Source organism: Vidua chalybeata (genome assembly GCF_026979565.1).
Source record: "Vidua chalybeata isolate OUT-0048 chromosome 37 unlocalized genomic scaffold, bVidCha1 merged haplotype SUPER_37_unloc_7, whole genome shotgun sequence".
NCBI classification, from domain to species: Eukaryota; Metazoa; Chordata; class Aves; order Passeriformes; family Viduidae; genus Vidua; species Vidua chalybeata.
The window spans coordinates 1-23,420 of NW_026530309.1; the positions used below are offsets into that span (position 1 = coordinate 1).

General features: G+C 45.5%; 2 protein-coding genes across 2 annotated transcripts; both read right to left on the minus strand.

Moving 5' to 3' along the window:
* Positions 1–40: 40 nt before the first annotated feature.
* On the minus strand, positions 41–14,610 carry LOC128782778 (eukaryotic translation initiation factor 3 subunit C-like; the record flags this gene model as incomplete). The annotated part of the gene is made up of 8 exons (XM_053933264.1): positions 14,562–14,610; positions 12,077–12,221; positions 11,137–11,202; positions 8,081–8,156; positions 6,170–6,283; positions 2,801–2,926; positions 1,816–1,867; positions 41–126 (listed from the first exon to the last, which is right to left on the minus strand). Coding segments are annotated over exons 2-8 (618 nt in total), but the record flags the coding sequence as incomplete, so codon positions are not given.
* A 4,807-nt stretch (positions 14,611–19,417) lies between these two features.
* LOC128782779 (INO80 complex subunit E-like) lies at positions 19,418–23,162 on the minus strand (the record flags this gene model as incomplete). Its single annotated transcript, XM_053933265.1, has 7 exons — positions 19,418–19,965; positions 20,969–21,085; positions 21,184–21,235; positions 21,868–21,943; positions 22,033–22,085; positions 22,802–22,872; positions 23,106–23,162. Coding segments are annotated over 7 exons (666 nt in total), but the record flags the coding sequence as incomplete, so codon positions are not given.
* Positions 23,163–23,420: the final 258 nt, after the last annotated feature.

Sequence of the window (23,420 nt, forward strand, 5' to 3'; positions counted from 1 at the left end):
ATTTGCCCAAAATCCACGTTTTTTCCCCCGTTTTTGGTACTTTGTAGCGGCTCCGGGGCTCGTCGCGCTCGCGGCGCTTCAGGAAATTCCCGGCGTCGTCCTCGGCCCCCGAGGAGGAGCCAGAGCCTGGAAAAAACCCAAAAAACACCAAAATTACCCCAAAATTCCATTTACTGGCTCCAAAATCCAAAATATCTCCAAAATTATTGAAAAATTCCAGAAATTACCCCCAAAACCAGCCCAAAACCCCCAAAAATGGCCCCAAAATCCCAGAAATTACCCCAAAAATTCACCAAAAAACCCCCAAAATTACCCCAAAATTCCATTTACTGCCCCCAAATCCAAAATATCCCCAAAGTTGTATAAAAATTCCAGAAATTTCTCCCAAAACCAGCCCAAAATCCCAGAAAATAGCCCAAAAATTCACCAAAAAAACCCAAAATTACCCCAAAATTCCATTTATTGCCCCAAATCCAAAATATCCCCAAAAATACTGAAAAATTCCAAAAATTACCCCCAAAAATGACCCCAAAATCCCAAAAACTACCCCAAAAATTCACCAAAAAAAACCCCAAAATTACCCCAAAATTACCCCAAAATTCCATTTATCGGCTCAAAATCAAAAAATTGCCCAAAAATATTGAAAAATTCCAGAAATTACCCCCCAAAACCAGCCCAAAACCCCCAAAAATCAGCCAAAAATCCCAGAAATTACCCCCAAAAATTCACTAAAAAAATCCAAAACTTGCCCCAAAAATCCCCAAAATTACCCCAAAAACTGCCCCAAAAATTCCAAAAAATTACCCCAAAAATCCCAAATTTGCCCCAAAATCCCAAAAAAATCCCCCCAAAATTCCCAAATTTTCCCCAAAATTCCCAAATTTACCCCCCAAAATCATCCCAAAATTGCCCCACAATTCCCAAATTTGCCCCAAAATTGCCAAAAAATCCCAAATTTGCCCCCAAAATCCTAAAATTTACTCTCAAGAAATCCCAAAATTGCCCCAAAACTCCCCAAAATTGCCAAAAAAATATCCCAAAATGGCCCCAAAAATCCCGAAATTGCCAAAAAAATCCCAAAATTGCCCCAAAATTCCCCAAAAATTACCCCAAAAATCCCCAAAATTGCCCCAAAAAAAAAAAAAAATCCCCCAAAAATCCCAAATTTACCCCCAAAAATCCCCAAATTGCCCAAAATATGCCAAAATTGACAAAAAAAATCCAAATTTGCCCCAAGAATTCAAAAAATTGCCCTAAAAATACCCAAAAATCCCCAAAATTGCCCAAAAATCCCCAAATTTGCCCCAAAATTTCCCAAATTTTCCCAAAATTCCCCAAATTGCCCCAAAAATTCCCAAATTTACCCCCCAAAAAAATCGGCCCAAAAATACAAAAAAAGTCCCCAAAATGCCCTAAAAAATCCTCACAATTGCCCCAAAAAATCCCAAAATTCCCCCAAAAATTCCCAAAATGGCCCAAAAAAATCCCAAATTTGCCCCAAAAATGCCCAAAAATTGCCCCAAAAATCAAAAAAAGTCCCAAAAATGCCCTAAAAAACCCTTGAAGTCGCCCCAAAAAACCCTCAAAAATTCCCAAATTTGCCCCCAAAAATCCCCAAATTGCCAAAAAATCCCAAAATTGCCCCAAAAATCCCCTAAAAATCCCCAGCTTTACCCCAAAAATTCCCAAATTTTCCCCAAATTGCCCCAAAAATTCCCCAAAACTCCCCCAAAAATTCCCAAATTTGCCCCCAAAATTCCCAAATTTTCCCGAATTTTCCCAAATTTTCCCCAATTTTCCCCAATTTTCCCGAACCTTCCGAGTCCCTGCGGCTTTTCTCCTCGTCCTCGTCCGACTGCTCGGGGTTCTGGGGGGAAAATCCCACTTTTGCTTCTTTTGGACCAAATTTCCCCTTTTTTCAACCCCATTTTTTACCCATTTTTAACCTTTTTTTAACCACTTTTTCCCCATTTTCCCCCCGTTTTTCCCCATTTTCTCTCCTTTTTCCCCCCTCCTTTTCCCTCCATTTTTTTCCCCATTTTTTGCCCATTTTCCCCCGTTTTTTCCCCATTTTTTGCCCATTTTTCCCTCCAATTTTCCCTCCTTTTTTTCCCCATTTTCCCCCATTTTCCCCCATTTTTCCCCCATTTACCCTCCCATTTTCCCCCATTTTTTCCCCAATTTTTCCCCATTTTTGCCCATTTTCCCCCCGTTTTTTGCCCTTTTTTCCCCCCATTTTTTGCCCTTTTTTTGCCCATTTTCCCCCCATTTTTTCCCTTTTTTCCCCCGTTTTTTCCCCATATTTTCCCCGTTTTTTGCCCATTTCCCCCCATTTCCCCTCCCACTTTTTCCCCACTTTCCCCCCATTTTTTCCCCGTTTTTTGCCCTTTTTTGCCCCATTTTCCCTCCATTTTTCCCCCTTTTTCCCCTTTTTTTTCCCCATTTTTCCCCCATTTTTGCCCGTTTTCCCCCCATTTTTCCCCATTTCCTCCTCCATTTTCCCCCATTTTCTACCCTGTTTTTTCCCCATTTTCCCCCCCATTTCTTGCCCTTTTCCCCCCATTTTCCCCTTTTTTTCCTCATTTTTTCCCCATTTTTTGTCCATTTTCCCCCCATTTTTTGCCCATTTCCCCCCATTTTTTCCCCATTTTATCCCTGGTTTTTACCCCGTTTTTTACCCATTTTTTTCCCATTTTCCCCCCATTTTTCGCCCTTTTTTTTCCCCACTTTTTCCCCATTTTCCTCCCCATTTTTCCCCATTTTTTCCCCATTTTTCCCCTGTTTTTAACCCCTTCCTGACCTGCCTGTAGGCCGCGATCTGCCCCTCGTAGTCCCGGTTGTATTTCCGCAGTTTTTGCCTCAAAGAGCTCAAAGCTTTGGCGTTGTTTTTGTTCATTTTCTTCTTCCCTTCCTTGTCCTCCCAGAGCTGCCGGGAAAAAAGGGGCAAAACGGGGGGGAAATCACCAAAAAACGGGGAAAATCATTCAGAAAATGACAAAAATGACCCCAAAATGGCGAGAAACAACCCAGAAATGGTGAGAAACAACCCAGAAATGGTGAAAAATGACCCCAAAAATGACAAAAATGACCCAAAAATGGTGAGAAATGACCCGAAGATGGTGAGAAATGACCCAAAAATGGTGAGAAACAACCCAGAAATGGTGAAAAATGACCCCAAAAATGACAAAAATCACCCCAAAAATGACCCAGAAGGAGCCAAAAGGACCCAAAAATGGTGAGAAATGGTGAGAAACAACCCAGAAATGGTGAAAAATGACCCCAAAAATGACAAAAATCACCCCAAAAATGACCCAGAAGGAGCCAAAAGGACCCAAAAATGGTGAGAAATGACCCAAAAATGACACAGAAGGAGCCAAAATAACAAAAAATGATGAAAAAATGAACCAAAAGTGGTGAAAAACACCCCAAAAATGGTGAAAAGTGACTAAAAATGATGAAAATCACTCAAAAATTGACAAAAATGACCCAAAAATGACCCAGAAGGAGCCAAAAGGACCCAAAACTGGTGAGAAATGACCCAAAAATAGTGAAAAATGACCAAAAAATGGTGAAAAAATGACCCAAAAATGGTGAAAATCACCCAAAAATAGTGAAAAATGACCAAAAAATGGTGAAAAATGACAAAAAATGGTGAAAAATTACCCCAAAATGATGAAAAATGACCAAAAAATAGTGAAAAATCAACAAAAAAACGGAGAAAACCACCCAAAAATGGTGAAAAGTGACCAAAAATGATGAAAATCACTCAAAAATTGACAAAAATGACCCAAAAATGACCCAGAAGGAGCCAAAAGGACCCAAAATGGTGAAAAATGACCAAAAAATGGTGAAAAACACCCAAAAACGGTGAGAAATTACCCAAAAATGGTGAAAAAAATCACCAAAAATGACCCAAAAAATGACCCTAAATGACCCAAAAATGGTGAAAAACGACCAAAAAATGACAAAAAAAGATCAAAAATTACTAAAAAATGACCCAGAAGGACCCAAAAATGACAAAAAAAATCCCCAAAATGGCAAAAAATGACCCAAAATAAAGGAAATTATCCAGAAGCACCCAAATCCACCAAAAATGACCCAAAATCACCAAAAATTCTGAAAAATCCCCCCCGAAAATCAGAAAAAAAAAAAAAAATCCGTAAAAATTCTTTTTAAAAATGACAAAAAATCCCCGAAAACGCAAATAAAATTGTTTTAAAAATTCAAAAAGGGCAAAAAATAATTCGAAATAATTCTGGAAAAAGCAAAAAAAAATCGGAAAAAATCGGAAAAAAAAGCGAAAAAATTAAAAAAAAAAAATCTACAAAAAAGTCCTTAAAAATCCTTTTAAAAACCAAGAAAAACCCAAAAATATTCAGAAAAAAAAAGTGAAAAAAATCAAAATAAAATCAGAAAAATTCAGGAAAAAAAAGGAAAAAAATCTGAAAAAAATTGGAAAAAAACTGTAAAAAATCCTTTCAAAAACCAATAAAAAATTCAAAAATATTGAGAAAAAAAGGGGAAAAATCAAAATAAAATCAGAAAAATTCGGGAAAAAATCGGAAAAAAATCTGAGATAAAATCAGAAAAAATCTGTAAAAAATCCTTTCAAAAACCAATAAAAAATTCAAAAATATTGATAAAAAAAGGGGAAAAAAAGGCAAAAAATATCAAAATAAAATCAGAAAAACCGGGGAAAAAATTGGAAAAAAATCTGAGATAAAATCAGAAAAAATCTGTAAAAAATCCTTTTAAAAACCAATAAAAAATTCAAAAATATTGAGAAAAAAAGGGGAAAAAAAGGGGAAAAAATCAAAATAAAATCAGAAAAATTCGGGAAAAAAAGGAAAAAAAAATCGGAAAAAATCGGAAAAAAATCTGTAAAAATTCCTGTAAGTTCCCAGATATTCCAGGTTTTTGGAATTGCCCAAATTTGGGGTTTTTGGCCCCGAATTTTGGGTTCTCACCTCGTTGAGGTCGGTCAGGATCCTGAGGTAGAACCAACCCTGAAATCCCAAAAAAACCCAAAAAACTCCAAAAAATCTGAACAAAACCCTAAAAAAATTCCTAAAAAAAAATTTCTTAAAAATCTGTAAAAAATCCTTTCAAAAACCAACAAAAAATTCAAAAATATTCCTAAAAAAAAGCAGAAAAAAAATGAAAAAAATCCAAAAAAAATCAGAAAAAATCGGAAAAAAATCGGAAAAAAATTGGAAAAAAATCTGTAAAAAATCCTTTTAAAAACCAATAAAAAATTCAAAAATATTGAGAAAAAAAGGGAAAAAAAAAAAGGAAAAAATCAAAATAAAATCAGAAAAATTCAGGAAAAAAATCAGGAAAAAATCTGGAAAAAATCTGAGAAAAATCTGAAAAAAAATCTGTAAAAAATCCTTTTAAAAACCAACAAAAAGTTCAAAATATTCCTAAAAAAAAAGCAGAAAAAATTGGAAAAAAATAAAAAAAAATCAAAAAAATTCGGGAAAAAAATCAGAAAAAAATCGGAAAAAAATCTGTAAAAAATCCTTTCAAAAACCAACAAAAAATTCAAAATATTCCTAAAAAAAAGCAGAAAAAAATGGAAAAAAACAAGAAAAAAATCAGAAAAAATCAGGAAAAAAATCGGAAAAAAGATCGGAAAAAAATTGGAAAAAAATCTGTAAAAAATCCTTTCAAAAACCAATAAAAAATTCAAAATATTCCTTTAAAAAAGCGGAAAAAAATGGAAAAAAATCAAAATAAAATCAGAAAAATTCAGGAAAAAAAGGAAAAAAAATCGGAAAAAAATCGGAAAAAATCTGTAAAAAATCCTTTCAAAAACCAATAAAAAATTCAAAATATTCCTTAAAAAAAGCGGAAAAAAATGGAAAAAAATCAAAATAAAATCAGAAAAATTCAGGAAAAAAAGGAAAAAAAAATCGGAAAAAAATCGGAAAAAAATCTGTAAAAAATCCTTTCAAAAACCAATAAAAAATTCAAAATATTCCTTAAAAAAAGCGGAAAAAAAATGGAAAAAAATAAGAAAAAAATCAGAAAAATTTGGGGAAAAATCGGAAAAAAATCGGAAAAAAATGGGAAAAAAATCTGTAAAAATCCCTGTAAGTTCCCCGATATTCCAGGTTTTTGGAATTGCCCAAATTTGGGGTTTTTGGCCCCGAATTTGGGGTCTCACCTCGTTGAGGTAGTCCTCGAGGTCGGCCAGGATGCGCAGGTAGAACCTGGGCACGCCCTCCCTGTCCACCACGCCCTTGGCCTTGGCCCACGCCCGGCCCAGCAGCTCAAACTCCTGCGGGGAATGGGGGGAAAAACGGGGGAATTGGGAAAAAGGGGGAAAAAGGGGAAATAATGGGGAAATTGGGGGGAAAAATGGGGAAATTGGGGGGAAAATGGGGATAAAATGGGGAAATAATGGGGAAATTTGGGTTAAAAATGGGGAAATTGGGGGGGAAAATGGGGAAATTGGGGGGAAAATGGGGGAAAATGGGGAAATAATGGGGAAAAATGGGTTAAAAATGGGGAAATTGGGGGGAAAAATGGGGGAAAAAGGGGAAATAATGGGGAAATTTGGGTTAAAAATGGGGAAATTGGGGGGAAATGGGGAAATTGGGGGAAAATGGGGGAAATGGGGAAATAATGGGGAAATTTGGGTTAAAATGGGGAAATTGGGGGGGAAAATGGGGGGAAATGGGGGGAAATGGGGAAAAATGGGGAAATTTGGGTTAAAAATGGGGAAATTGGGGGGAAAATGGGTTAAAATGGGGGAAAATGGGTTAAAAATGGGGGAAAATGGGGAAAATGGGGAAATTGGGGGGGAAAACGGGGGAAAATTGGGGGAAATGGGGAAAAATTGGGGGAAATGGGGAAAAATGGGGAAATTGGGGAAAAATGGGTTAAAAATGGGGAAATTGGGGAAATTGGGGGGAAAATGGGTTAAAAATGGGGGAAATGGGTTAAAAATGGGGGAAATGGGGAAAAATGGGGGGGAAATGGGTTAAAAATGGGGGAAATGGGTTAAAAATGGGGGAAATGGGGAAAAATGGGGGGGAAATGGGTTAAAAATGGGTTAAAATGGGTTAAAATGGGTTAAAATGGGGAAATTTGGGAAAAAAATGGGGGAAAATGGGGGAAAATGGGAGGAAAATGGGTTAAAATGGGGGAAATGGGTTAAAAATGGGGGAAAATGGGTTAAAAATGGGGAAATTGGGGGGAAATGGGGGAAATTGGGTTAAAAATGGGGAAAAATGGGTTTAAAATGGGGGGGAATGGGTTAAAAATGGGGGGAAATGGGGAAATAATGGGGGAAAATGGGGAAATTGGGGGGAAATGGGGAAAAATGGGGGGGAAATGGGGAAAATTGGGTTAAAATGGAGGAAAATGGGTTAAAATGGGAAAATTGGGGAAAAATGGGTTAAAAATGGGGAAATTGGGGGGAAATGAGGAAATTTGGGTTAAAAATGGGGGGAAAATGTGTTTAAAATGGGGAAATTGGTGTGAAAAACGGGGGAATTGGGAAATGGGGAAAAATGGGTTAAAAATGGGAGGAAAATGGGTCGAAAATGGGAAAATTGGGTTAAAAATGGGGAAATTGGGGGGAAATGAGGAAATTTGGGTTAAAAATGGGGGGAAAATGTGTTTAAAATGGGGAAATTGGGGTGAAAAACGGGGGAATTGGGAAATGGGGAAAAATGGGTTAAAAATGGGGGGAAAAATGGGGAAATTGGGGGGGAAATGGGTTAAAAATGGGGGAAAATGGGTTAAAAATGGCGAAATTGGGGTGAAAAACAGGGAAATTGGGAAAAAGGGGGAAAATGGGGAAATTGGGGTGAAACACGGGGGAATTGGGAAAAATGGGGAAAAATGGGTTAAAAATGGGGGAATTTGGGTTAAAAATGGGGGAATTGGGGGAAATGGGTTAAAAATGGGGAAAAATGGGGTTGAAATTTGGGTTAGAAATGAGGTTAACAATGTGAAAAACGAGGTTTCCCGAGGGGTTAGAAATGGGGAAAATGGGGAAATCTGGGGGCAATGGAGAAATTGGGGTTGAAATGGGGTAAAAAAAGGGGGATTTGGGGGCGTCGGGCACCTCCAGGCAGCGGCTGACGTCGCGGATCTTCATGGCGTTGCGGATGGAGCGGATCAGGTTGGTGAGCTCCTCGTACCTGGGATCAATCGGGGCTGATCGGCATCGATTGGGGTCGACTGGGATCAATCAGGGTCCGTTTGGGGCCAATAGGGATCAATTGGGGTCGAGTTGGAGCCATTGGGATCAATAGAAACCGAACCAATAGGGATCAATACGGACCCATTGGGATCAATAGGGATCAATACGGACCCATTGGGTCCAATAGGGATCAATTTGGGGCCATTGGCATTGATTGGGATCAACAGAAATTGATCAGGATCAATCAGGGTTCATTTGGAGCCATTGGGATCAATAGAAATTGATCAGGATCAATCGGGGTCGATTTGGGCCCATTGGGATCAGTAGGGATCAATAGAAACCAAACCAATGGGAACCAATAGGGATCAATACAGACCCATTGGGACCAATAGGAACCAATCTGGGGCCATTGGGGTTGACTGGGATCAATAGGGATTGATCAGGATCAACTGGGGCCATTGGGATCAATAGGGATCAATAGAAACCGAACCAATAGGGATCAATAGGGATCAATACAGACCAATTGGGACCAATAGGGATCAATAGGGACCCATTGGGATCAATAGGAACCAATTTGGGGCCATTGGCATTGATTGGGATCAATAGGGACCTATAGAAACCAAACCAATAGGAACCAATAGGGATCAATTTGGGGCCATTGGGATTGATTGGGATCAATATGGACCCACTGGGATCAATAGGGATCAATACAGACCCATTGGGTCCAATAGGGATCAATTTGGGGCCATTGGCATTGATTGGGATCAATAGGGATTGATCAGGATCAATTGGGGCCATTGGGATCAATAGGGATCAATAGAGATCAATAGAAACCAAACCAATAGGGATCAATATGGACCCATTGGGACCAATAGGGATCAATTTGGGGCCATTGGCATTGATTGGGATCAATAGAGACCAATCTGGAGCCATTAGGATCAATAACCAATCAATAACTGATCAATAGGTGACCAATAACCGATCTATAGCTGATCAATAGCTGATCCGCAGCCAATCAATAGCTCATCAATAGCCAATCAATAGATGAGCAACAGCACAAGCCAACCAACAGCCGATCAATAACCGATCAATAGCCAATCAATGGGTGGTCAATAGCTGATCAATAATCAATAATCAATAGCCAATCAATGGATAATCAATAGATGATCAATCAACAACCCAATCAATCAACCCAGCTGAGAACTGATCAACAAGTGATCAATCAGTGATCAGTGAGTGATCAATAGCTGATCAATAATCAATAGCTGATCAGAAACTGATTGGCAACCAATCAATAACTAATCAATAGGCAATAAAAAATAACTGATCAATAATTGCTCAAAACCAAATCAATAAACAACCAATAACAGATCAATAACCAATTGATAATGAATCAATAACTGATCAATAACCAATCAATAACAGATCAATAACCAATTGATAACAGATCAATAACCAATCATTAATCAATTGATAACCGATCAACAACCAATCAATAACAGATCAATAATCAACCAATAACAGATCAATAACTAATCAATAACCAATTAATAACAGATCAATAATGGATCAATAGCCAACCGGTAACGGATCAATAACCAACTGATAACGAATCAATAACGGATCAATAACCAATTGATAATGGATCAATAACTGATCAATAACCGATCAATACCGATCAATAGCCGATCAATAACCAACTGATAACAGATCGATAACCGATCAATACGGATCAATACCCGATCAATACGGATCAACAACCGATCGATAACGGATCAATAACGGATCAATACGGATCGATAACCGATCAATACGGATCAATACCCGATCAATCCCCGATCAATACCCGATCAATAACCAATCCATAACTGATCGATAATGGCTCGATAACCGATCAATACCAATCAATACGGATCAATACCTGATCAATACGATCAATACCCGATCGATACCCGATCAATAACCGATCGATAACCGATCGATAACCAATCGATACCTGATCAATAGGGATCAATAGGGATCAATACCCGATCAATACGGATCAATAACGGATCAATAACCAATCGATACCCGATCAATACCCGATCAATCCCCGATCAATAGGGATCAATAAGGGATCAATAACCGATCAATAGGGATCAATCCCCGATCAATCCCCGATCAATCCCGATCTATAGGGATCAATAGGGATCAATAGGGATCAATCCCCGATCAATACGGATCAATAACCAATCAATAACGGATCAATCCTGATCAATCCCCGATCAATAGGGATCAATAAGGGATCAATAACCAATCGATAGCCGATCAATCCCCGATCAATAGGGATCAATAGGGATCAATGGGGATCAATAGGGATCAATAGGGATCAATCCGCGATCAATCCCCGATCAATAGGGATCAATGGGGATCAATAGGGATCAATAGGGATCAATAGGGATCAATGGGGATCAATACCCGATCAATAGGGATCAATGGGGATCAATAGGGATCAATAGGGATCAATAGGGATCAATCCGCGATCAATCCCCGATCAATAGGGATCAATAGGGATCAATGGGGATCAATAGGGATCAATGGGGATCAATGGGGATCAATGGGGATCAATGGGGATCAATAGGGATCAATAGGGATCAATAACCGATCAATCCCCGATCAATAGGGATCAATAGGGATCAATAGGGATCAATAGGGATCAATACCCGATCAATAGGGATCAATAGGGATCAATAGGGATCAATCCGCGATCAATCCCCGATCAATAGGGATCAATGGGGATCAATAGGGATCAATGGGGATCAATAGGGATCAATAAGGGATCAATAACCAATCGATAGCCGATCAATCCCCGATCAATACCCGATCAATAGGGATCAATAGGGATCAATGGGGATCAATAGGGATCAATAGGGATCAATAGGGATCAATAGGGATCAATCCCCGATCAATACCCGATCAATAGGGATCAATGGCCGCACCTCTTGTCGCGGGCGCTCCTCACCACGCGCTTCGTGTCCTCCTCGTCCTCGCTCAGCAGCAGCGGCCTGGGGGCGGGGCCACAGCCTGACCCCGCCCCTTTCCTCCAGCCACGCCCATTTGACCACACCCATTCAATCCCGCCCCTTCCCTAAACCACGCCCTTTTCGCTTTAACCCCTCCCTTTTCCTTTTAACCCCTCCCCCTTTCCCATTAACACCTCCCCTTTCCTTTTAACCCCTCCCCTTTTCCCATTAACCCCTCCCCTTTCCTTTTAACCCCTCCCCTTCCTCTTAACCCCTCCCATTTTCCTTCTAACCCCTCCCATTTTCCTTTTAACCCCTCCCCTTTCATTCAAACCCCTCCCCTTTCCCCTTTAACCCCTCCCATTTACCTTCATCCCTCCCCTTTAACCGCTCCCATTTTCCTTCAAACCCCTCCCCTTTTCCCTTTAACCCCTCCCCTTTTCCTTAACCCCTCCCCGTCCCTTTTAACCCCTCCCCTTCCACCCCTCCCCCTTCATTTAACCCCTCCCCTTTCCTTTAACCCCTCCCATTTTCCTTTAACCCCTCCCCTTTCCCTTTAACCCCTCCCCTTTTCATTTAACCCCTCCCCTTTCCTTTAACCCCTCCCCTTTCCCTTTAATGCTCCCCTTTAACCCCTCCCCTTTCCCTTTTAACCCCTCCCCTTTCATTCAAACCCCTCCCCTTTCCCTTTTAACCCCTCCCATTTTCCTTCAAACCCCTCCCCTTTTCCCTTTAACCCCTCCCCTTTTCCTTTAATGCTCCCCTTTAACCCCTCCCCTTTCCCTTCTAACCCCTCCCCCTTCCCTTTTAACCCCTCCCCTTTCCCTTCTAACCCCTCCCCCTTCCCTTTTAACTCCTCCCCTTTCCCTTAACCCCTCCCCTTTAAGCCCCGCCCAGCCCCTGGCCCCGCCCCCACTTGCTGTAGGGCCCTCCCGGCGCTTTGGGGGCGGCTTCGTCTCCCGACGCCGACGACTCGGACTCGGAGTCGGAGCCGGTGGTGAAGAATCGCGACATGATGGCGACAGCGGGGGCGGGGCGGCACCGACAGGGGCGGGGGCAGCCTGGGGAGAGAGAGCCGCCAAAAAATCCCGGGGTTCGCACCCGAAATCGGAGAGTTTTACCCCAAAAAACCCCGGGGTTTGCATCTGAAACGGGAGAGTTTTACCCCAAAAAATCCCGGGGTTCGCTCCCCAAATGGGAGAGTTTTACCCCAAAAAATCCCGGGGTTCGCTCCCCAAATGGGAGAGTTTTACCCCAAAAAATCCCGGGGTGTGCACCTGAAATGGGAGAGTTTTACCCCAAAAAATCCCGGGGTTTGCATCTGAAATGGGAGAGTTTTACCCCAAAAAATCCCGGGGTTTGCTCCTGAAATGGGAGAGTTTTACCCCAAAAAATCCCGGGGTTTGCATCTGAAATGGGAGAGTTTTATCCCAAAAAATCCCGGGGTTTGCACCTGAAATGGGAGAGTTTTACCCCAAAAAATCCTGGGGTTTGCTCCTGAAACGGGAGAGTTTTACCCCAAAAAATCCCGGGGTTCGCACCCGAAATCGGAGAGTTTTACCCCAAAAAATCCCGGGGTTTGCTCCTGAAATGGGAGAGTTTTACCCCAAAAAATCCCGGGGTTTGCTCCTGAAATGGGAGAGTTTTACCCCAAAAAATCCCGGGGTTTGCATCTGAAACGGGAGAGTTTTACCCCAAAAAATCCCGGGGTTCGCACCCGAAATCGGAGAGTTTTACCCCAAAAAATCCCGGGGTTCGCTCCCCAAATGGGAGAGTTTTACCCCAAAAAATCCCGGGGTTTGCATCTGAAATGGGAGAGTTTTACCCCAAAAAATCCCGGGGTTCGCTCCCCAAATGGGAGAGTTTTACCCCAAAAAATCCCGGGGTTTGCACCCCAAATGGGAGAGTTTTACCCCAAAAAATCCCGGGGTTCGCACCCGAAATCGGAGAGTTTTACCCCAAAAAATCCCGGGGTTTGCACCCCAAATGGGAGAGTTTTACCCCAAAAAATCCCGGGGTTTGCATCTGAAATGGGAGAGTTTTACCCCAAAAAATCCCGGGGTTTGCACCTGAAATGGGAGAGTTTTACCCCAAAAAATCCCGGGGTTTGTTCCTGAAATGGGAGAGTTTTACCCCAAAAAATCCCGGGGTTTGCATCTGAAATGGGAGAGTTTTATCCCAAAAAATCCCGGGGTTTGCTCCTGAAATGGGAGAGTTTTACCCCAAAAAATCCCGGGGTTTGCATCAAAAAATGGGAGAGTTTTACCCCAAAAAATCCCGGGGTTTGCACCCGAAACGGGAGAGTTTTACCCCAAAAAATCCCGGGGTTTGTTCCTGAAATGGGAGAGTTTTACCCCAAAAAATCCCGGGGTTTGTTCCTGAAATGGGAGAGTTTTACCCCAAAATGGCGCCCAAAACCTGAGGGGATTTGACCAAAACCTGAGGAATTTCACCCAAACCTGAGGGGATTAAAAAAAACCTGAGGGGATTTGACCCAAAACCTGAGGAATTCCACCCAAAAATGAGGGGTTTCAAAAAAAAAAACCTGAGGAATTTCACCAAAACCTGAGGGGATTTCACCAAAACCTGAGGGGATTTCACCCAAAACCTGAGGGGTTTCACCCAAAACCTGAGGAATTTCACCCAAACCTGAGGGGATTTCACCAAAACCTGAGGGGATTTCACCCAAAACCTGAGGAATTCCACCCAAAAATGAGGGGTTTCAAAAAAAAAAACCTGAGGAATTTCACCAAAACCTGAGGGGATTTCACCAAAACCTGAGGGGATTTCACCAAAACCTGAGGGGATTTCACCAAAACCTGAGGGGATTTCACCAAAACCTGAGGGGTTTCACCCAAACCTGAGGGGATTTCACCAAAACCTGAGGAATTTCACCCAAACCTGAGGAATTTCACCCAAAACCGGAGGGGTTTCACCCAAACCTGAGGGGATTTGACCCAAAACCTGAGGAATTTCACCCAAAACCTGAGGGGATTTCACCCAAACCTGAGGAATTTCACCCAAACCTGAGGAATTTCACCCAAACCTGAGGGGTTTGACCCAAACCTGAGGGGATTTGACCCAAACCTGAGGGGTTTAAGGCACAAATGGGCCCGTTTAAAACAACATTTTGTCCAAAAAGCGCCGAATTTTCCCCCCGGGATCAACAATTCCGCCCCCAAATCCCCCAATTTCCCCTCAAAACCCCCAAATTTCGGCCCAAACGCAGCCACTCCCGCCCCTCCCCCACCGCCGATGTTTCCCGCGGGTTCTTTTTGCCCCAAAATCCGCGGATTTCGCCCCAAATCCTCCCCTCCCCCCTCCCTCCGCGCCCCTCCCCCACCCCCGGACCCCACCGGGCCCCTCCCCCCCCCCCCAATTCCGCCCCTCCCCCCCCGCACCGAACGCGCCGCACGCGGAGCCGCCGGTCCGGAAGCGCCGAAAGGCGGAAGCGGAAGTGGCTCCGCGTCACTTCCGCTCCCGCTTCCCCGCCCTTTTCCGGGTAAGGCGCGCGAGGGACGCCGGGAAAGCGAGTCCGGAAGTGGCAAAGAGCCGAAATCGGCGGCTTTTGCCCCAAAAAAGTCGCGGTTTGGGTGAGAATCGAACGTTTTTAATAAAAATCGACTTTTTTAACCTCCGATTCGAAGGTTTCTCCTTCAGAATTCGCGAGTTTTTCCCCTCACAATTCGCGAGTTTTTCCCCTCAGAATTATCGGCTTTTTTACCTCCTAAAATCGGCGGATTTTAACCCAAAATCTCGGATTTTAACCCTCAAATTCGCGGGTTTGGGTGAGAATCGAACGTTTTTAATAAAAATTGACTTTTTAACCTCAGATTCGAAGGCTTTTCCTTCACCATTTCGCGAGTTTTTCCCTCAGAATTATCGGGTTTTTTCCTCCTAAAATCGGCTGATTTTAACCCAAAATCTCGGGGTTTACTTCCGAAATTCACATTTCTGAGTGGAAATCGAATATTTTTAAAAATAAAAATCTACTTTTTTTTGGCCTCAATTTCGACGATTTTAACCTCCGAACTTGCGACTTTTTACGTCAGAATTACCGGGTTTTTTACTTCAAACAATCGGCCGGTTTTAACCCAAAATGTCGGATTTTACCTCCGAAATTCACTTTTCTGGGTGGAAATCGAATATTTTAAATTAAAATCTACTTTTTTTGCCTCAGATTCGGTGAGTTTTACCTCAGAATGTGCGACTTTTTTACCTCAAAATAATTAGGGTTTTTACTTCAAAAAATTGGCCGATTTTAACCCCAAATCTCTGAAATTCACGTTTCTGGGTGGAAATCGATTATTTTTAATAAAAATCTACTTTTTTTTGCCTCAGATTCAACAATTTTTACCTCAGAATGTGCAACTTTTTACCTCAGAATTATGGGGGGGGGGGGTTTACTTCAAAATATTTGCTGATTTTGACCCAAAAATATCGAATTTTACCGCCGAAATTCACGTTTCTGTGTGGAAATCTTACATTTTAAACAAAAATCGACTTATTTGCCTCAGAATTCAGAATTTTTATCTCCCAATTCCAGGTGTGACGTCACTTCCCTTGCCAATTCCCGCCCTTTTTCCGGTTGGGGCGCAGGGAACGCTGGGAAAGCGAGTCCGGAGGCGGCGAGGACCCAAAATCGGCGGGTTTTGCCCCAAAAAGTCGCGGTTTTGGGTGAGAATCGAACGTTTTTAATAAAAATCGACTTTTCCACCTCAAATTCGAAGGTTTCTCCTTCAGCATTCGCGAGTTTTTCCCCCAGAATTCTCGAGTTTTTCCCTCAGAATCATCGTTTTTCTTTACCTGCTAAAATCGCATCATTTTAACCCAAAATCTCGAATTTTACCCCCCAAATTTACAGTTTTGGCCTGAGAATTGAATGATTTTAATAAAAATAGACTTTTTAACCTCAAATTCGAAGGTTTCACCCTCAGCATTCGCGAGTTTTTCACTCACAATTCCCGAGTTTTTCCCTCAGAATCATCGGGTTTTTAACCTGCTAAAATCACATCATTTTAACCCAAAATCTCGGATTTTCCCCCCAAATTTACGGTTTTGGGCTGAGAATTGAACGATTTTAATAAAAATCAACTTTTTTACCTCAAATTCGAATGTTTTTCCCTCAGAATTTGTGAGTTTTTCCCTCAGAATTATCAGGTTTTTTCCCTCCTAAAATCGGCCAATTTTAACCCAAATTCTTGGATTTTACCCCCCAAATTCATGGCTTTGGGTGAGAATCGAACATTTTTAATAAAAATCGACTTTTTAACCTCATATTTGGTGGTTTTTCCTTCAGCAATTGCGAGTTTTCCGCTCAGAATTTGCAACTTTTTCCCTCACGATTATTGAGATTTTTTCCTTCAAAATTGACTGATTTTGATTCAAAAATGCCGGATTTTACCCCAAAAAATCACGGTTTTGGGTAACAATAGAAGATTTTTTTAAAAAATGAAAATTTGGACTCCAAAATCCCCAATTTTAACCCAAAAATTCCCTACTTTAGCCCAAATTTCCCCTCTTTAAAACCCCAAACTCCCCTTTTCACTTCTAAAAATTCCCATTTAACCCAAAAATCCCCCATTTTTTCCTCAAAATTGACATTTTTACTTCCAAAAATTCACATTTTACCCCCAAAATCCCCATTTTATACCCAAATTCCCCAATTTTAACCCAAACGTTCCAATTTTTTACCCCAAAATCCCCAATTTTACCCCAATCCTTTCGGTTTAACCCCCCCCAACCCTAATTAATCTCTTAATTAATTAACTAGCCCCAAATCTAACAGCAGAAATCAACGATGGAACTTTAATTAAGTTAATTAACGAAGTGAATCGATGAGAACAATTAAAAATTGACGAGAAAACCCCAAAATTTCCTTTTTTTAATGGAAAATCTCCGAGGTTTGGGGTCAGGGGTCACTCAGCGGTCACTCAGTGGTCAGCGGTCACTCCGTGGTCACTCAGTGGTCAGTGGTCACTCAGCGGTCACTCAGTGGTCAGTGGTCACTCAGGCAGGTCGATGGTCACTCAGGGGTCACTCAGTGGTCAGTGGTCACTCCAGGAGATCAATGGTCACTCAGGGGTCACTCAGTGGTCAGTGGTCACTCCGTGGTCACTCAGCGGTCAGCGGTCACTCCAGGAGATCAATGGTCACTCAGGGGTCACTCAGTGGTCAATGGTCACTCAGGCAGGTCAGTGGTCACTCTGTGGTCACTCAGCGGTCACTCAGTGGTCAGTGGTCACTCCATGGTCACTCAGGCAGGTCAATGGTAACTCCGTGGTCACTCCGTGGTCACTCAGTGGTCAGTGGTCACTCAGATCGATGACCAGCTCAGATGGTACTCAGGGAGGCTGACGGTCACTCCATGGCCAGTGGTCACTCAGTGGTCATTCAGTGGTCACTGGCCACGCACTGGTCAGTTGGTCACTCCAGGAGGTCGATGACCAGCTCAGGGAGGTCAGTGACCAGTGGTCACTCAGTGGTCACTCAGGGAGATTGATGACCAGCTCAGGGAGGTTGATGGTCACTCAGTGGTCAGTGGTCACTCAGGGAGGTCGATGGTCACTTAGATCACTCAGGTGTGAAGCAGGTCAATGGTCTCTGGTCACTCACTGGTCACTCACTGGTCACTCAGTGGTCACTTGGTGGTCACTCTGGTCACTCAGGGAGGTCGATAGTCACTGATCACTCGATGGTTCACTCGCTGGTCACTCACTGGTCACTGGTCACTCTGGTCACTCAGGCAGGTCGATGGTCACTGGTCAGTGGTCACTCGGTGGTCACTCTGGTCACTCGGGGAGGTCTCTGGTCACTGGTCACTGGGTGGTCACTCAGTGGTCACTCAGGCAGGTCAATGGTCACTCGGTGGTCACTCAGGCAGGTCTCTGGTCACTGGTCACTCGCTGGTCACTCAGTGGTCACTCGGGCAGGTCGCTGGTCACTCGCTGGTCACTCCGGTCACTCGGGGAAGTCGCTGGTCACTCGCTGGTCACTGGTCACTCCCTGATCACTCTCTGGTCACTCAGTGGTCACTCGCTGGTCACTCAGTGGTCACTCAGTGGTCACTCGGGCAGGTCGATGGTCGCTGGTCACTCGCTGGTCACTCAGTGGTCACTCAGTGGTCACTCAGTGGTCACTCGGGCAGGTCTCTGGTCGCTGGTCACTCGCTGGTCACTCGCTGGTCACTCAGTGGTCACTCAGGCAGGTCGATGGTCACTCGCTGGTCACTCAGGCAGGTCACTGGTCACTCGGTGGTCACTCGCTGGTCACTCAGTGGTCACTTGGTGGTCACTCGGGCAGGTCACTGGTCACTCGGTGGTCACTCGCTGGTCACTGGTCACTCGGTGGTCACTCGCTGGTCACTCGGTGGTCACTCAGTGGTCACTCGGTGGTCACTCAGGCAGGTCACTGGTCACTCGGTGGCCACTGGTCACTTGGTGGTCACTCGGTGGTCACTCAGTGGTCACTCGGTGGTCACTCAGGCAGGTCACTGGTCACTCGGTGGTCACTGGTCACTCGGTGGTCACTCGGTGGTCACTCGGTGGTCACTCGGTGGTCACTCTTGTCACTCGGGCAGGTCACTGGTCACTGGTCACTCACTGGTCACTCAGTGGTCACTTGGTGGTCACTGGTCACTCTGGTCACTCGCTGGTCACTGGTCACTCGGTAGTCACTCAGTGGTCACTCGGTGGTCACTCTCGTCACTTGGGCAGGTCGCTGGTCACTGGTCACTCACTGGTCACTCGCTGGTCACTCGCTGGTCACTCGCTGGTCACTGGTCACTCTGGTCACTCGCTGGTCACTCTGGTCACTCGGGCAGGTCGATGGTCACTCGCTGGTCACTCGGTGGTCACTGGTCACTCGCTGGTCACTCGGTGGTCACTCGGGCAGGTCTCTGGTCACTGGTCACTCGGTGGTCACTCGCTGGTCACTCGGTGGTCACTGGTCACTCGGTGGTCACTCGCTGGTCACTGGTCACTCGGTGGTCACTCGGGCAGGTCGCTGGTCACTGGTCACTCGGTGGTCACTCGGTGGTCACTCGGTGGTCACTCGGGCAGGTCGCTGGTCACTGGTCACTCGGTGGTCACTCGGTGGTCACTCGGGCAGGTCGCTGGTCACTGGTCACTCGCTGGTCACTCGGTGGTCACTGGTCACTCGGTGGTCACTCGGGCAGGTCTCTGGTCACTGGTCACTCAGTGGTCACTCGGTGGTCACTCTCGTCACTCGGGCAGGTCTCTGGTCACTCAGGGAGGTCGCTGGTCACTGGTCACTCACTGGTCACTCGGTGGTCACTGGTCACTCGGTGGTCACTCGCTGGTCACTCTCGTCACTCGGGCAGGTCTCTGGTCACTGGTCACTCGGTGGTCACTCGGTGGTCACTCGGGCAGGTCTCTGGTCACTCGGTGGTCACTCGGGCAGGTCTCTGGTCACTGGTCACTCGGTGGTCACTCGCTGGTCACTCGGTGGTCACTGGTCACTCGGTGGTCACTCGCTGGTCACTGGTCACTCGGTGGTCACTCGGGCAGGTCGCTGGTCACTGGTCACTCGCTGGTCACTCGGTGGTCACTCGGGCAGGTCGATGACCAGCTCGTCGTCCCCGTCCAGGGGGTCGTCGCTGCCCTCCCCCTCCCCCTCTCCGGGGTCGCTCAGGAGGCGCCGCGGGAGCGTGGGGGGCACGGGGGGCGGGGCGGGGGGCGGGGCCAGCGCCGGCGGGGGGAGGGGCGAGCCCGGGCCACGCCCCCCGGACAGCCCCGCCCCGGCCCCGCCCCCAGCGAAGGTCAGCGGGGGAGGGGCGGGAGGGGGCTGGGGGGGGAGGGGAGAGAGAGAGAGGGAGGGGTCAGTGAGGAGTGACCACTGAGTGACCACTGAGTGACCACTGAGTGACCACTGAGTGACCACTGAGTGACCGCTGCCCCACTGACCCCTGCATGACCCCCAGTGACCACTGAGTGACCACTGAGTGACCGCTGCCCCACTGACCCCTGCATGACCCCACAGTGACCACTGAGTGACCACTGAGTGACCACTGAGTGACCGCTGCCCCACTGACCCCTGCATGACCCCACAGTGACCACTGAGTGACCACTGAGTGACCACTGCCCCACTGACCCCTGCATGATTCCCCAGTGACCACTGAGTGACCACTGAGTGACCGCTGCCCCACTGACCCCTCCATGACCCCGCAGTGACCACTGAGTGACCACTGAGTGACCGCTGCCCCACTGACCCCTGCATGACCCCACAGTGACCACTGAGTGACCACTGAGTGACCGCTGCCCCACTGACCCCTGCATGACCCTGCAGTGACCACTGAGTGACCACTGAGTGACCGCTGCCCCACTGACCCCTGCATGATTCCCCAGTGACCACTGAGTGACCACTGAGTGACCGCTGCCCCACTGACCCCTCCATGACCCCGCAGTGACCACTGAGTGACCACTGAGTGACCGCTGCCCCACTGACCCCTGCATGACCCCACAGTGACCACTGAGTGACCACTGAGTGACCGCTGCCCCACTGACCCCTGCATGACCCCGCAGTGACCCCACAGTGACCACTGAGTGACCACTGAGTGACCGCTGCCCCCACCGTGACCCCCAGTGACCCCTCCCCCTTAGTGACCACAAGCCCCTCCCCCTTTGAGTGACCCCTCCCCCTTTCACTGACCCCACCCACTTTGCCCCTCCCCCTTTCAGTAGCCCCTCCCCTTTTCTCCCCCCTTGACTGACCCCACCCATTTTGCCCCACCCCTTTCATGGCCCCTCCCCCTTCACAGGCCCCGCCCCCTCCGCCCCTCCCCCCGTACCTGCCCCCTCCGTGTCCCTTTGCTGCGCCGGGCGGGGGAGGGGCGTGGCCGGGCCCCGCCCTGCGGGGGGAGGGGCGGGAACGACGCCGGGAAGGGGCTGTAGGGCGGCGACGCCATCTTGGGGGGAGGGACAAAAGTCAAGCCCCGCCCACTCCAAAAGTGGGCGGGGCTTGAAATGGGGAGGGGGGAGTTTGGGGTGGGGGAAGGGCACTCACCATGTAGGGGGAGGGGCCAAAGGCCGGCGGGGGAGGGGACGGCGAGCGGCGCCTGCGGGGGGAGAGAAGCGGATTGGCCACGCCCACTTCTGGTGGCGGCCATCTTGGATTTTTACCTCCATGGTGGTGGCCATCTTGGATTTTCACCTCCATGATGACGGCCATCTTGGATTTTGACATCCATAACGGTGGCCATCTTGGGTTTTGACGCCCCCAAAGGCGGCCATCTTGGATTCTGACCTCTCTGCTGGCAGCCATCTTGAATCCCAGCCATACAGATGCCCCACCCACTTATGGGAGTGGCCGTAACCACTTCTGGTGGCGGCCATGTTGAATTATGTCCCGTCCCTCTGAGGGCCGTCATGCTGGGGCCACGCCCACTTCTGGCAGCCATTTTGAACCCCAACAAGTGAAGCGGCCATTTTAAAGTCACCCACAGCTTTAAACCCCTCCCACAAAGAGGGAGTGGCCATCTCAAAGCCCCACCCACTTCTAGCGACCATCTTGAAGCCCCACCCATTAATGGCAGCCATCTTGAACCCCCACCCACCTCAAGATCCGCCATTTCGGAACCCCACCCAACCCTCGGGCGGCCATTTTGAAGCCCAGCCCGCTCCATCCGCCATCTTAAAGCCACACCCACCCCTGGCCGCCATCTTGGCCGCGTCTTAACCCCTTCCTGACCTCTTGGCGGGCGTTGGCTCCGCCCCCTTGGCGCCGTCCCCGTCGCTGTTGTCGGACGACGCCGTCGCCTCCGAGTCTGGGGAGGGGAGGGGCCAATCAGAGGGGTGGGGGAGGGGCGGAGCCATGCCCAGGATTGACCTTTGACCCCTCCCCCCCCCGAGGTACCTGAGGAATCATCGTCGACGTTTTCGTACTGGAGGAGCCGATCCAGGAGGAAACTGAGGAAGAAATGGCAGAAATTGGGGGTTTTGGGGGGAAAAATAACAACAACAAAAATAAAAATAAAAAAACAAATCTTAAAAAAAGGGATTTAGGAATAAAAAAAGGTTAAAAATAAAGGATAGAAAGTAAAAAAAAAATAGAAATACAAATGAAAACAAAAATTAAAAAACAATAATAGCAAAAAATAAAAATAATAATATCTAAGAAGAAATAAAAATTTGGAATTTCAGGAAGAAAATGAAAATTTAAAAGAAAGTTTTTAAAAATTGGGAATTTCTGAAGAAAAATAACCTGGAATTTTGGGAAGAATCAGAAAAAAAATAAAAATCAGGGTTTTTTAGGGGAAAGAAACAAATAAAAATTGTAATAAAGAGAATGTTTGGGGGGAAAAATGGACATTAAAATTGGGAATTTGTGCAGAAAAGTCAAATTAAAAAAGTATTGAGAATATTGGGAAAGAACTTAAAAATATTTAAAACTGGGAATTCTGGAAAAAATAAATTAATATAAAATTAAAAAGAGGTAACTTTGAGGGAAAAAATACTTGAAAAACTTAGGAATTTAATAAAAAAGCCTCTAAAAACTTAGAATTTTGGAGATAAAAAAAATAATTAAGAAGAAATTGGGAATTTTCGGGGGGGATTTTTAAGGAACTTGAAGAATTTTAAGAAGAAAGGAGTTTTTTTGGGGTGAATTCTGCTGGTTTTGGTACCTTTTATCCCGGGACACCTTCAGGAGTTTGCGCTGGGCCCTCCTCAGCTCCTCCTGGAAACATTCCTGCTCCTGGGGGTGGAGCCAACGGGTGGGCGTGGCCGCTTTAGCCACACCCACCCACCATGGGGGATGGCAAAACAACCCCCAAAATCCCAGCCCCCAAATCCTCGGATTTCACCCCAAAATTTCACTTTTTTCCCCCCTGAAATTTGTCTCTTTTTTCCCCCAAAATCCAGCTTTTTCATGCCCAAATTGGGTCCTTTTCCCCAAAAAATTTAATTTTTTTCCCCTCCAAAATTCACCTTTTTTGCCCCAAAATTTGGGGTTTTCCCCCCCCTCCAAAATTCAGCTTTTTCACCCTAAATCTTCTCTTCTTTCCCTCCCAAAATTGAGCTTTACCCCCTAAAATTTGGGCTTTTTGTCCCTGAAACTTGGCAATTTTTTTCCTTCCAAAATTCAGCTTTTCCACTCCAAAATTCAGCTTCCCCCCCCCCCCACCCAAATTTGGTTTTTTACTCCTCCAAATTCACCATTGGCCCCAAAAGATTCTATTTTTTTATTACCAAAATTCAGCTTTTTTCTCCTAAAATGTCACATTTTTTCCACCTAAACATTTT